Source organism: Limulus polyphemus, unplaced genomic scaffold (genome assembly GCF_000517525.1).
Source record: "Limulus polyphemus unplaced genomic scaffold, Limulus_polyphemus-2.1.2 Scaffold3888, whole genome shotgun sequence".
Lineage (NCBI taxonomy): Eukaryota > Metazoa > Arthropoda > Merostomata > Xiphosura > Limulidae > Limulus > Limulus polyphemus.
The window spans coordinates 43,931-59,620 of NW_013669498.1; the positions used below are offsets into that span (position 1 = coordinate 43,931).

At 35.3% G+C, this 15,690-nt stretch overlaps 1 protein-coding gene across 1 annotated transcript; it reads right to left on the bottom strand.

Annotated features, from left to right (window-relative positions):
• Positions 1 to 7,899: 7,899 nt before the first annotated feature.
• Positions 7,900 to 15,080, bottom strand: LOC106470222. The gene is made up of 4 exons (XM_013930762.2): positions 15,005 to 15,080; positions 10,489 to 10,890; positions 9,830 to 10,151; positions 7,900 to 9,204 (listed from the first exon to the last, which is right to left on the bottom strand). The coding sequence occupies exons 1-4, from the start codon at positions 15,054 to 15,056 to the stop codon at positions 8,370 to 8,372; spliced, it is 1,611 nt and encodes a 536-aa protein (XP_013786216.1). The 5' UTR covers positions 15,057 to 15,080; the 3' UTR covers positions 7,900 to 8,369.
• Between the last annotated feature and the right edge of the window lie 610 nt (positions 15,081 to 15,690).

Consider the following 15,690-nt stretch of genomic DNA (forward strand, 5'->3'; position numbering starts at 1 on the left):
TTTACCAAGTGCCCTTTTCCTCATAATAGCATTATGGACAAAAAAATTCCAAATAGATGCTGAGCAAAGAAACCATCATGGTACCAACTCGAATAATCAGCCTAGTCAGGCATGGATGAACATATTCATGAACGATTCATGTAAATATCACTAGTTCCACGTGGAAATGCGAATATAAAGAAATTTCTTGAAATGAATTCAGATATAGATGAGTCGTCATGTGTTGGCCATAAATAGTTACTGTTCTGTATTTATTAAACGTAATTTCACCATGATAATCTCCTATAAATCCTTTACCTCTTCTTAACCTTTTTTCAGATGTCTTGTATTGGCAAAATAATACTTGAGTGAGTTTAACCATCAATGTCTCCTGGATAACTTATTTAGGGGCCGACCCTTGTCATTCATATGTTCAAGTGATGGTTTCTGTTCTACTGTATAATTTACTTCTCCATTCAGAGGCAAGTTAGTCAGTCTCCCTTGGCTAATTAGGAAATCACGGTATGCAGGGCTATTGTTTTTGAAGCAGAAACTACATTTTAAATGATGTAATTTCGCACAAAAATAACTCTTTGTTGGGATTGGTTCTGCCTTGTTTATGCTCTTAATGATAAAAATTTATTCAGGAAATTTAGGAAAAAATCTTTGACGTTTGACTTACCTCCCGTAGGAATGTAACACTGTGACCATCTGTTGCTAACCCACCATATTTTAACAAGAATATGTGTATTGACGGTGATATTGTATAAATTATAAATCTTGTGGCAGTAATAGCTTTGTTAAAATGGAGATCATTTTATAGTCGAAGTTGTGTTCATAATTTAGATAAATAAAAATTTAGTTGTTTCTGTTTTCTTTGATACTACTTTTTACCAACAATGAGGTGTTTATATTTTCATCTGGCAATGGAAGGCCATACTGTATCCCAAGTTTCCTGCATAATGTTTTCAAGTTAGCCTCAGTCTAAAATGGCGTTCTCTCTTTGAAGCAATCGAGTTTTATTCGATAGGTTTCTTTCTTTTTTTCATATGTAATTGCAGTAATTTCTTTTCAAATCAGGATTTACACATTTTATTTTATTTGGTAAATCCGCAGGAGATGTTCTTGTCTGAGAATCTTTATATGTTTGTGGGGTTCTACTGGCATCTAGTGCTACATGGCGATTGTAAGCACGACACGTTTACAGTACAGTAAAATTGTTATTTCATAGCAAGAAGTTAGTGGTTCATGCATTGTAATTTTTGGAGATGTAAATGTATTCATTATAAATATATGTGATTGGTAAATACAAAATAAAAGTCTTAATATTGTAATCTAGGTGCACAAAAGTAACCTGGACCTAACATATTGACACTAAACTACAATAGAACAAAACACACATTGACCAATGCCAGAAAAAGGTAATCACAAACACTAAATAGAAAGTGTAAAGTTACAACAAAGATGTGCATTTTTGTAATGTTGGTATCTCTGTTACTCGCACTTTCTTTCTTCATGTGTGACAGAAGACCAATTTATATAGCTGATGACCCTCCTAAACTAGACCAATTGATATAGCTGATGATCCTCCTAAACTAGACCAATTGATATACCTTATGACGCTCCTAAACCAAAACAATTGATATAGCTGATGACCCTCCTAAACCAAAACAATTGATATAACTGATGACACTCCTAAACTAGACCAATTGATATACCTGATGACACTCCTAAACCAAAACAATTGATATAGCTGATGACCCTCCTAAACCAAAACAATTGATATAACTGATGACACTCCTAAACTAGACCAATTGATATACCTGATGACACTCCTACACCAAAAAAAATTATATAACTGACGATAGTCCTAAAGCAGTCGATATTTAACGCAAACAATCACTGAAAACACCCATAATTTGAAAACATGCTCATTTCCGATTATAGAAAAATATATACAATTTGAAGAAAATGTGTGCACAATTTTCTATACTTTCAATTCCAAATGGTTTTATCATATTTCCATAACAAATTAGATTTGAATTAACGTTCACGTAATCTAAATGATAAACACTTGGAATAATAATAATTTCACCATTGCTACTATACCGATTGATATTCAATCCATACAATCCAAAACAACAGCAAAGATGTTAAAGATGCCGCTGGTTGCTGATTGGAGAATATATACATAAGTTTTAAGAAACTGTAATCATATATATCTATCTACATTCAGCTCCAAAACTTTTTCTGAGAAGCGCTTAGGGCATATTAGGTTTGAATGTGGGTATACATAAACTAAATAATTCACTATTTTGAGTCATAATAATTTGACCATTTTTACAACACTGATCCATATTTAGTGTACACTGTCACAATCGATAAAAATAATATGAAATATAGATGTGGTTAAGTAGCCAATGATAGCAGGAAATATGTACACTATGGTTCTCATAGCTGGTAACTCTGACCAAAATTCGGAATGCCCATGAAACTTATGGTGCTAATAACGATCTTCGTAAAGTCAAGTTTTGAAACTGTTTTGACCAAACATTTGTCGTCAGGTAGTTTGTTCAGTAATAGTTCAACTTACATTCTGTGCTGACGATGAACCCAGCTCCTTCTCCTTGGACACAGAGAAGTTATATATATTTAAGTATACTAGTGAGAGTCTCCCAAGTACCATATGGTATGTTAGGGAGAACTTCCACTACTCTGCCAGGTAGGGTGAGTGATTCTCGTGGAACGTCAATTGATTATTTCACCCTTTTGGCTAAGTTTTCCAAATTTATAGGAAACATCTCCAGTTTTGCAAACTGTTAATATTCTAGTTATTAAATGTACTAACACTGCCCATCCTAACCTAAACTGTGACAATTGAGTGGTAGTCACAAAATGCCGTCTGTAGATTTTGTCAGAGAATATGATCCGAAAGTTCGGAGAGCAAGGGTCACAAAAACCCTTTCAGTCATTGGTTTCTTGATCACATTACTGCCTTAGCTGTTGATTAGGCAACTAATCCCAGCCATATTGATGAGATCATTGTACGTGTCTTGGTTGACCACTATGCCTTACTGGTACTTCTTCAGGTGCTTCTTCACCGGACTCATATTACACTGTCAGAATATTTTTTCTCATCAACTAAATTGATATGCTCTAAACAATATCCTCATCTTTCTCTGACTTGTTGGTCCCGAACTCTCATCACTAGCCAAAGCAGGGCACTAGAGGTTAAGCTATTACATAAGGTTGCAGATTATCACAGTGGTACATGTTTGTACACCATGAAAGTACTGAATTTTCTATTTCCACAGACCAACTTATCAAAGTACTAGGTGTGGACCTGTCCAACCGGAACTGAGCTGCTTCCATGCCACTGGCGTGTACCAAAGCCAAAAATAATCTCCATGCAGGAATGTGTGTTCCTTGACTGTTTTGTTGTATTTTATCTACTGCCATATTATGGCCTTTCCTAGTTGCTGTTGTACAAACTCCTGTGCATTGGTCAGCATAGACCTCAGCCACACCACATATTCTTGCAGACACTGCAGCATATCTGCTCTAGTTGGTAGGCTGTAAATCATCCTCAGGGAGCATCATTTCTCAACAAACACGAGTATCTTTGGTGGTCACTCAGTTGATCTCTGTTACATTGCACGATACATCATCAAATGCTCATCGCACTTAGTTCCACCAAAATTAAAAAACTTTGCAAGCATAAACTTTACAGTCTGTATCATCCACTCTGTCAAACCATCAGACTTGGGTTTGATAAGGTGAAGTGACCATCTTTATTGCATTAAACACTTTTAACAGCTCAGAGAATAGCTGGCTATTGAAATTAATTCCCTGATTTGTGTGAATTCCTTGAGGGGTACTGAATCAGGCCATCTATTGTTTTGCCAATACATCAGCAAATGAATATGCTAAAGTATCGAATGATGGATAAGCTTTGGCCCACTTAGAGAAGTAATTGATAATGACCAGCATGTACCAACTACCTTGCTTTGTCTCAAGGAGAGAACCAGTGAAATCTAGAGTTATTCTTTGTACAAGAGGACCAACAAATTGTTGCTGGAGTTTATCCTGTCTAGGTCAGTTTTTCCTTTGTGCAGTGCACACTTTGTAGTGTCGACATCAACACTGAACGTCATGGCTCAAACATGACCAGTAGAACTGCCATCATCTATTAATATTAGCACATGTGATACCTTGATGGCCACCAATCCATCCTTGTGTTAAGCATAGTCTAGATAATTCTATCTCATAGCCCTGTTTGCCACTAGCTGCAACACTGGCTGAGAACTGCATCTAGGTGACTGATAGAAGTGGTACAGCATATCACTGTACACCCGTAACTGCTTGCACAAGTGTCAAAGGCTACACGCACAATTACTTAAATCAATGTCATGAGGATGAAATGCATGAGAGACTCCAACAATAGCAGTTCCTATCTAAGTTACAATGGAATGCACGTATGGAAACCGTCTTTAGCTTGTATGAGATATATAGAGCCATAAATATATCTAAAGATGGAGATCTAGATCTTTATGCTGAAAGAACTGTATCTGCTAGAAGCTGTTGAAATTTAAGTCAGAGTATAAATATAGCTGGGCAGTAGGTAACATTCTTGATATATCGAATGATGTCTTTATCAATATTCTTACCCAAATCATTGAAAGACCACTCTCATCTTAAAAGATATCAAATCTTCATCCTACAAAGCAGCATTTGAAAGATACCAAAAAAAAGGCTGTAGTTAGAAAGCTTGCCTATCAGAATGAACCAATTCTACTCTAATCATTAGATAGTTATACTGGTGGAAGAGAAATCTGCTGAATTTGTAGGTGATACATGAAAAGGCTATAAAGCTGGTAAGGCACCTATTAGTAGCTTTAGACCTGAAAATAGCCTAAAGTAGTCCAGCTGCCCATTCTTGCCGACAAAGTATTCAGAATAGTCATCAATGTAATATGCGTAATACGGGTTTTAGCTGCACTAACTACTAGATGGTACATCATCAAGGACGGAAGCTGGCAATCAGAATAGATCAACACCAGTACTGCTCTGCCTTAATTATCAACACTTTCGCCAGTCCTCTTCAACATCTCCACCAAGAGTTGTCCCATATAGACAACCAACCATATGCCTTGTGCTAACTCACGTTTATGACATTCTGGTGTATGGTAAAGTCACTAGCAAAGATAAAATCGAAAATATTGTGCAACCTTGAATTAGCAGGATGAGAAATGGTGCAATGACAAGAGAATGATAATAACTCATGTTGAAACCATACAAATGTTCTGCACACTCATCAACAAACATGATGATTAAGACAAACCATCACATCACCATCTTTTGTGGGCATTGCCATTACTCTGGATGAAACAGTGAAGTTATGTGGTAGTCTTTAACAGACAACTCAACATAACCTTCTTATGCTTTTCCAAAGTCATGTCAAATTTATATAGGATATACAATAACAGTGATCCATATGAGTGCTATGTACCTTGATAAGATTGAAAATATACAAAATACCTCTTTAAAACTGGTTGCAGGATGTATTTCAGGCACCCCCATTAGAAGTCTCAGAGCATCACAGATCACCAATAACACTTACAAGGAAACTTATTCACTAAGGTCTTGCAATGTAGAGACTATGCATTCCAACATCGTGCTTCTGCCCCTTTTAAATGGGATATTCTAGCTCCAAAATGGCCCCACAGACACCAAATAAGCAGGGGACTTCGAACAAGGCATCTCAGAATACAATCAGAGTTGAACAGAGTTGACCAGATTTCAAGCTCCCCTCTCTGGAATAAATACTTGGTACCGCTCGGATTTATTGAAATAAATCTAGAGACTGGACAGAAGGTGAAGCAGGAAAATCACTGTCATTATAGAGGATAGATAGTTGCTACACTACAGATAGCGAGAGAGTTCATTAGGAATTCACCATCTCTTGGAGAAACAAAATTCCCCATAAAGAGGATGGATCATTCAAAGTTCCTACAAGCAGCACAATGATAGAGCTAACAGCCATAAAGCAAGCTTTCCACTGGATTGGTGAAAACAATGAACCGCAAATAGATAGTGACACTAAAATAATATTCGCAGCTGACAAATGGGTTGCACTGTGTAAAATTCCTAGGGGCTGTTCCCCAGGTGGAGGGTAGAAAGCAAAACAACTACATGATAAAAACCGTGATTTGGATGTATTTATCACGCCATGAATGGTTTTAAATAAATGAAAAAGCTGACATGCTCGCGAAGAGAAACCCCTATATAAAATCTGGCACAGTTCTACTGGTAGGATATGGTCCTCTCTACACCATCTAGGCCAAACCAGCAGCCATGAAAGTATTCAACAATATTGAGAGGGAGTGAGATTGCTGGAAAACAAAATATGATATGGTTTAGCTAGGAAAAGCAAAAGATGGGATTAAACAGGAAGATATATAGTCCGAAGACCATTGGTAATGAAACTCTCTTCTACCAATTGTGAGGCACTCAACTTTCACATGAAAGGTTAGTGTCTGTTGGCGCAACCTCTGGTAGTGTCACCTGGTGTTAAATTTGGCTCCGTGGTTAAATAATGGATCCCACCACTGGCCAGAAATAGAGAGATAAAATGATCTAAGACAGTGTTAAACTTAGTTCAAGGCTAAAGACATTTCCATAAAGTAGTGGCCAACCACATATTTAGCATGAAGAGTTAACTTTAAAGCTGGACAGTTTTAATGACATTTGGGGTTTAGACCTCAGGTTAAAAGATCAAAGCACAACAGAGATCAATAAATATGTGATTGTATATAATCTTTCTTATTGAAAATTTGGTGTAAGAAATGTTGAACTGCTAACAAACAAGTATTATTGAACTTTAAATGACCAATACATAAATAAACAAACTCACTAAAAAAAAAAGAAATATTTTTTATTACAGTCCATAAAGCCAATTACATATTTCTACACTATACAGTATATGAATACTTGTAAATGCTATGTAGAGAAAATTTTGGTTAAAATATTATCGTTTACTTGTTAACCTTTAAAATATTGAACTAAATTGTATAATATGTGGTTATTGATCTTATAGTAGATATTTATCAATATTTGATAATTTTTCTGAAGATATTTTGATAATTCACACGTGGTGATTAATCTCTGACTGTTCAAGAGTAAATACTTCTAAGAATATATTAAAATTTGAAAATGATACAACGTTAACTAGTTACAATAAATATGATTTATTAAAAACAGGAAACAGCCCTAAAAAGGAAACACTCTACACGCTATGATGATTATGGTGGTGTGTAACGCCACCGAAACGTGTAGAGATTCTTTGTTTAGAACTGATTCCTGTTTTTAATAAATCTTATTTATTGTAACTAAATAAAGTTGTATCAGTTTTTATTTTTAACATTATTTATATGAACAACATATTTACTTCTAAGGATATTAAAAACGTTCAATCACAGTTACATTATATAATCACAAAACTAAATAATCCCAATTCATTGATTGACCCCCACGTCTTTATTTGACCATAGTAAAATGTTTGAATAGTCTTAGAGATCGCAATATAAAGGGAGAAATGTAAAACAACTATCTATACTGAGGAGTTTTTGTTAACATTTTAAGCAGTTTTTAATAACAAAAGACATAAATTTGGAGAAAGCGATATCTCTTTAACATTACAACCCTGTTGCTGTGTTTTAAATATACTATTTGAAATCTGACACAGTTTTGTTTGATTTTCCAACGTACTCTTTTATATATTTTCTTGTTAGTTGTTTTACCAGTAGATTGAATCAATCTAATCTTGAAACAACTGTTATTATCTCAAAACGTTTCACACACATATATATGTATATATATATATATTTATTTATTTATTTCAAAATCTCTGTACATTAAAACGATTTAACATCTCAACGCCTGCTTTGACTACAAAGTAAAACTCGAGATCGCGAGAAAAAGAAATTCAAAATTAAAGTTACAAAACAAAACAAATGTTGTTGTTTTTTCTAACGCTTAACCACCTATTTTGTTGAAATCAGCGGTTTACTCTTGATAACTCTGTTTTTTTTTAATTAACTACATACCCTAAAGTAGATCCTGGATCTACTCTAAAACTGTCCACAACTGGGTCAAAAACTCTTATCCCTCGTTCAGATTAGAATAACGGGGCTGAAAGCATTCAGAAGAAGTGCTTTCGTATATTCATGCTTTACCATATCTGGAGAAACCAAGACAATGGTCCAGAAAACAAGATTAAAAAAAAAATGGATATTACAAATGCGCTGCAGGGAGTTACAAGAGAAGTGTGAGACATGGTACTTAAGTTTTAAATGTAACTAAATTAATTTAACTAAGTTTTATGACAATGTCTATTTCTTGAATGAGAAGTAATCTCCAGTTGGATCTTCAATCCAGGGATAGTTCTGAGGGCATTCCATACAGGTATGTAAACGGACAGTTTCTCCCGGAAGCTCACGAGTGGTCAATGGGCAAGCATTGGGAAGACTGCAAATAGGCTGACCTTTGACATCACACTTTTCTTTCCATGGGGAAAAGTTCTGTATACTACTGAGCTCTGTTGGATTTTGCATCCATTGGAGAACCTGAGTCACAGTCAAGAAATAAATGTCCTTTCTGTCCAACATCTCGTCAATCCAGCTAATAAAGGCATCCATAAATTCGGGATTCAACTTAAGAAAGCCGGCGTGGAAGAACAGCCCGAGGGGAGCACGATTGGTGGTGTAATGTCTCTTCAGGTTGTGATTGAGAAAATTATAGAATTGGTCTCCAGTGATCAGGTTGCTACAACTGTCCACCATGGCACAGCCAGCCAGGTTCTCGTCGAATCTTGGATCCTCGCGACGGTCTAGTTCGTTCATGGGAATCTCCCATACAGCATGAGATCGTGTGGGGCAGTTTTGTCCATTACCGTGGCACTTGTGTGGCATGCTGAAATAAAGGGTGTATGGCCAAAGAGGAGGATTGGACAGAGGAACAGTGACCGATGAGTCATACAAAAAAGCTTGTTCCTCCATCATACGAAACTGGCTGTTACCACCCAAACGTAAGTACGGAGTACGGACACCAACAATAGAATTGTCTGTGATGTTTGCAAACTTTTCAAGGATTAATCTCATTCCTGCCATTTCCTTAGCCCACGTTTCAAGACTAGCGCCACTCCAATATGATTCGTCATTACGATGACTAGATATCAAAAATAAAGAAGTTGATATTAAAAAAATTGTAATAATAGTTTTTATCTCATATAGCATACATATAAGTTTCTTTATAAAATATCACTACGCTTCCTATTAAACCTCCCCTAATTTGTTGAAGATGATGATTCAATGAATTATTACAAAGAACAAACTTCTATTTAATACCGTTGAATAACAAAAAACACAATTCAACACAAAAGCTTCTAATTGATAGCCTTCAAGAACAGAAACATAAATTCCCACAAAGAAAAACTTTCATTAACTTTCAAGGATTAAAAAACACAGATAAGTTTCCACAAAATAAAAAATTCCTATTTACTAGCCTTTAAGAAAGAAAGAAAATAAATAAAAAAGCTTCCATTGATCTTCCAAGATAAAAAGAAAAACTTCGATTTAGTGACGTCAAAGATAAAATTAAACCTCATCAGTTAGCTTATTAATTATAAAAAAACTGCGAACCACCCTGTAAATAATTATAAAAAAAAAACTATTTTACACTTACCACTGAAAAGTGCAGAAGATACCCTGAACAGCTTTAATGTTGAAAATCAATTTATATTTTATTTTTGAATAATAATAATAATAAGTAAATTTAATTAATAAACACTCACGTTATAGAATGAGATGCTATTTCGTGCCCTTTCCGATGAAGATCCTGAACCGCAGAGTAGTTGGTGTATTTGTGGGATACGTAGAAGGTACCCTTTATAGAACATCCGTTAGGATTATTCCGGCCATCCCTGAAGAGTTCTTTGTAAATGTCAATATTGTTGATGTTGACTGCGTCATCAAAGGTAATCATGACCATTTGAGGAATATTATTTGGATCCTTCCTTCCAGGAATCTGAGTCCCGTCAGGAGAACAGAAACAGTCTGGCAAGGTACATTGTTTCTGGTCGCAAGGGGGCGCTCTGTTAGGATCTTTTTCTTTAGCTAAAGAAGTATAAAGCTTATTTTAATTAATTATAATTAATGATTAAATGTATAAATAAACGTTTTTCTTCACTATCAATCAATGTTCAAATCTATGTTTTATTTTAAATTTAGACTTTTTTGTGTGAAAAGTCAAATCGTAGTTTTACTCTTATAAAAAAAAAACACTTGTTATTATTCAGAGTTATACAGATTTAATTTTCAAATAATGGAACAACTAGGTTCAGTTATAACTCACAAATACTCTAAAGACGTTTCACTTTTTTCAACAACATTAGCCAGTAACAACTACCAGAGTAATATTGGCGTGTTTGTTAGACTTATAAAATTGGCTTACTGCAAACGTTTTCATCAGATCCATCAGCACATTGAGGTTCTCCATCACAGAAGAGCTTACGCTCAATACAATCACCATTTCCACAAGCCAGCTGGTTCTCACTGCAAATGGGTTCTTCTGTAGATAGAAGGGGCATGGCCAGGCGAGGTTTCTCCACCTGATCACAGTTCTTTACTTGGTTCTTCCACTGGCAAGTCTGTTTTTCGATGTCAAATGCAAGTCCAGTGGAACACCTAAGTGCAAGCAAACCTTGCACTGAGCAGCGAACCACATCTCGACAGTCCTCGCTTGCTGTCAGACGAAAGTACTCAAGGGCAGTTCTACCTTTACAGAGGTCAGCATCATTTTTGATATCAGCATTATCCTTATCTGCCTGTCTTTTGACTATGGATACACCGAACACTAAAAAGGAGGAAATTATAAGTTCTTGAAATATCATTCAAACAAGAAATATCAACAAAAAATATAATAATTTACATAGAGATATATTATAAAACGGTCTGGCTATGCACTTCCTGAATGATATCGCTTGCAAATATTTATATTGTCTAACTAACAAATACGACTACAGCAGGAGGAAAAAAAAAGATTAAACTCTATGTGAAGAAAACAAAAAGAATTACGTAGTCAACGTTTTAGAGGCTGGCGTAGCCTGGTAGTTAAGACACTCGACTCACAACATGCAAGTTGTGGGTTTGAATCCCATCCCTGAACGTACACATTCTAGGTATGAGAGCGATATAATGTGACGATCAATCCAACTATTCCTTCGTAACGAGTAGCCCAAATGGTGATGTATTTCCTCTAGTCTGTCACTTCAAAATTGGGGACGGCCAGCCCAGATAGCTCTCGAGCAGTTCTGCGCGAAATTCAAAATATAAGCAAACAAACAAACAACGTTTCAGTGAAACCACCTTTCTCAGCACTAATGACCTTTTTGTCCTTTGTCCTTTGTTTTGAATTTCGCGCAAAGCTACACGAGGGCTATCTGCGCTAGCCGTTCCTAATTTAGCAGTGTAAGACTAGAGGGAGGGCAGCTAGTCATCACCACCCATCACCAAGTCTTGGGCTACTCTTTTAACAACGAATAGTGGGATTGACCGTCACATTATAACGCCCCCCACGGTGAAAGGGCGTGCATGTTCAGTGACGGGGATTCGAACTCGCGATTCTCAGACTGCGAGTCGAGCGCCCTAACCACCGGGCCTACTGATGAGGAGTGGCGAATCGAATGATAGTTTGAGTTTCACATTTATTTTCCTTCTTTATTAGGTTTCAGAATAAAATTAAAATGTTGATTAAAGACGGTATTTGGTAATTCCAATGTTTAGATTCATAAAGGTTTTGTTGTAGAAACTTCAGTTATGGAAATCAAATATTTTAAGTGCTCTTCATTATGTTTTTTCTTCTTCTTTTCTTCTAGCTGTAAATATTGCACATTTATTAAACGAGTTTTTTTTTAAATATTCTCAACAGGTTAATAAAAAAAAAATTGGTACAGTTTGTGTAATTTTGTGCAACGTTACTCGAGAACACCTGCCCCAGCCGTCCGTTATTATGAAGTGATAGAAGGAAGACACCGCCAACTCTTGTGCTACTCTAATAGAATAGTTGGACTTGACCGTTTTGCTTATCACGCATCCAAGGCCTTAAAGTGCGGAGGAAAGAGAAAGATACGACTCGGTTGATCCCTGGTTTGTTTATCTAAACCCAAATACTTACCAAGGAAAGAGAAAACTGCGGAGCGAGTTTTTTTTTTTTTTTTCTCAGCTTGAAATAGACTTATTAAATACTGCTCAGTATGCTATTTTTTTGTTTTAGGTTAAGCAGTACAGTAAGCTATCTGCCAGTGTCTACCATGGGGATCGAACCCAAAAAAGTATAGCGTTATAAGCCTTTAAGCTTACCGCTTAAAAATAAAAATCGAACAGAAGACAAAAATTAACAAAAACGCAGCTTGATAGAAAAAAGGAAAAAAATTCGCGCATCATAACAAATGAGAGCCTGGTACGACGTTGTTACCGTGATTGTGATAATCGTATAATATTACGCGTAAAATTTCTATTTCTTTTACGACGTTCAAAATGCTTTCAATTGACCCCATTTTTCTTAATTGCTTTTGTTTTTAATCCAAAAAATTTAGTTCTTTATAAACTATAACGTGAAATATTTCTTTTCCCTTTTCCTAGTCTTGGACGGTGCTATAATATTAGCAAGTATAATACAAGGGAGTGACCGTATCTGTACATAACTCCAACCAGGTCCACCTTGACACGAGTCCACAAAGAGTCCTGAAACCTGCTTTTCCGGCTCTCCCCAAAAATATTCGAGTCTTGTTAGGTGTCTTGGGCAATCACGAGACAAACCAGAAAAGGACAGAAAGTAACCCTGATCTGGATATAGGACATTACACTGAAAAATTAGAAAAAAACTGGTCCTGCACGTGCACTCCAGATAACGACAAGACAATTCATGTCTATAAAACAACTAGTTAGTTGCTCTAGTTGGGGGTTTCCGGAAAATGCCTCACCCCCCCTTCATGGTAGTTTTACTGACTTAAAGAACTGGACTATGACTTGAAGGCTTTTGTAGTTATAGTAACACTGGTTTTGAACAAAATGCCCTTATTCAGTGTGAAATAACATCTTAATAAATCTGTTAGGTAAACGTGTATGGTTAGAAAATACATATATAACGAATTTATCTAATATTAGTGAAGAATGGATGCATTAAGCTGTAGTAAAGATGAATGTGTTTGTTTGTTTGTTTTTAATTATGCACAAAGCTACACAAGGGCTATCTGTGCTCTGCCCACCACGGGTATTGAAACCCTGTTTCTAGCGTTGTAATTCCGCAGACATACCGCTGTGCCACTGGGGGGGGGGGCAAGTAATGTGAAACAATTAACGACTAAATATTCTGGTTAATAATGCAACATTAGCAGCAAATAAACCTAAGAAATTTATATTTTAAATACCATATAATACACGTATGGATATAAATGTATTTTAAATACCATACAATACATGTATGGATACAAATGTATTTTAAATACCATACAATACATGTATGGATGTAAACATATTTTAAGTACTATAGAATACATGTATGGATGTAAACATATTTTAAGTACTATAGAATACATGTATGGATGTAAACATATTTTAAGTACTGTAGAATACATGTATGGATGTAAACATATTTTAAGTACTATAGAATACATGTATGGATGTAAACATATTTTAAGTACTATAGAATACATGTATGGATACAGATGTATTTTAAGTACTATAGAATACACGTATGGATGTAAACATATTTTAAGTACTATAGAATACATGTATGGATACAGATGTATTTTAAATACCATAGAGTACATGTATGGATGTAAACATATTTTAAGTACTATAGAATACAGCCATTAGTACAATCACACTTTAAGTATCGTGCAAAACAATCATGAATACAAACGAAGCGAGCGTATTTCTTCTAAAAGTGAATGTTGTTGGACGTTTTATCAAATGACGAATTAACACCAATTCGATGGTTTAAATTCCAAACTTGAATCCTGGGCTTCGTGTTACACTATTTAGGAATAAAAAGATTTACCAGTGAATTGATTAAGTAAATTTATTTTTTTCTTTCTTCCTGGAAAACTCTAGTAACACGTTTCGTTCACTTCTAGAGTTTAGTAAGTCACAAATACTTAGGGTAATACATAATTCCATTTAAGAGAACCTTACTAGTATCGACACAACAAATGTGACAGTCAGGAGATAGTATCGACACAACAAATGTGACAGTCAGGAGATAGTATCGACACAACAAATGTGACAGTCAGGAGATAGTATCGACACAACAAATGTCTTAATATGACAGTCAGGAGAAAAAAAAATATTGGAATCATAAAGCGAAGCCTAGGTAAAAAGGATATCAATTTTTAAAATATAATTTTAAGGTAAAGACCTTTTTTCCAGTTTCAAGTTCATAACAAGTAGAATATAAATTTTAGTCTCTAGAAACCTTTTGGGAGTAACTCAGCAAATATATAAAAAAATCCAGATCTAGAAGTGGCTAACAATAACTTTAACTATATACAATTTCCATAATATTGTCATTTTGTGACAACTGTCTACCAGGTTGAAAGTTATTTTTCAAAAATACGATTAGCTAACTCTTCTAATTTACTTTCAAGTGTTTTATCTAATATTATTCGTTGTTTGTTTGTAGTGAAGCACGAAGCTACAAATGGGCTATCTGTGCTCTTCCCACTGCTGGTATCAAAACCACATTTTGAGCATTATAAAACCCCTTTGTGTCAACAGGGAGGCTGTATTTAATTATGTTCTTAAACTTAGCTAACATCATCATCAAGGCTAATAAACTTTTTGAAACATCTAAATACCTAGATTTTCACATATACAACAAATCGCATAATTTATGGATGGAATGAAATCTAACTGCGAAAGGAACAACCTATTTTTGGTCAGGATAACAGTAAACAAAAAAACCTTACCAGTGGTTGACAGGCCCAACAATACCACGAACCGTGCAATACGTGATGTCATGTTACATAAGATTCTAACAAAGACTAGCAGATAAGTAATGACTCTGTCTTATATATTGGCCTACTCACGAATCGAAGCAGTCAATTAGCTTTTGAGGACAGTCGATAACCCGCCTTTTCTTAAACGCGATTGGTCAACGTGAAAAATGGTACCTTCATCATAGCAACAGTAGCAAATCAGGAGTATCAACAATTCATATAATTTAAGTCTTTAATTTGGTACGTACAACTATTTTGAGTAAAATACTGGTAGAAAGTGTAGTATTGTTCTTTGCTTCTGCCTATGCGAAAGATATGGTGCTTATTTGTTAAAAATCAGATCATTTGTCATTACAAATCCAGGAATTTTTTCCAAAATGAGACATGTCACGTGGTAAAGTTACGCAATATCTTTACAAATGATAAGGTATATTGTTAAGTAGCATTCAAATTACTTTTATGGATTTCTGTAAGACTATGAAAGCTTTTTTATTCACATAATTGACTGTTATTTTGGTGGTTCAGAGTATGCATTCTGGTCTCCTCTAACCGAGTAAACCAGAGTCTGCAGTTGATATATATAAGGGTCAAAGTTTCGGACACTTTCACTAAATGTTTTATACAAAAAATATTCCACTTTCCCCCACGTATCTCAG

Bases quoted from the DNA above. Each gene is read 5' to 3' on its own strand.
- LOC106470222 (XM_013930762.2), bottom strand. From the start codon at position 15,056: ATGACATCACGTATTGCACGGTTCGTGGTATTGTTGGGCCTGTCAACC. The intron at 10,891-15,004 runs GTAAGGTTTTTT...CCTCCTTTTTAG, and splicing joins GTTGGGCCTGTCAACCACTG to TGTTCGGTGTATCCATAGTC. The intron at 9,205-9,829 runs GTGAGTGTTTAT...TTTGATATCTAG, and splicing joins ATAGCATCTCATTCTATAAC to TCATCGTAATGACGAATCAT.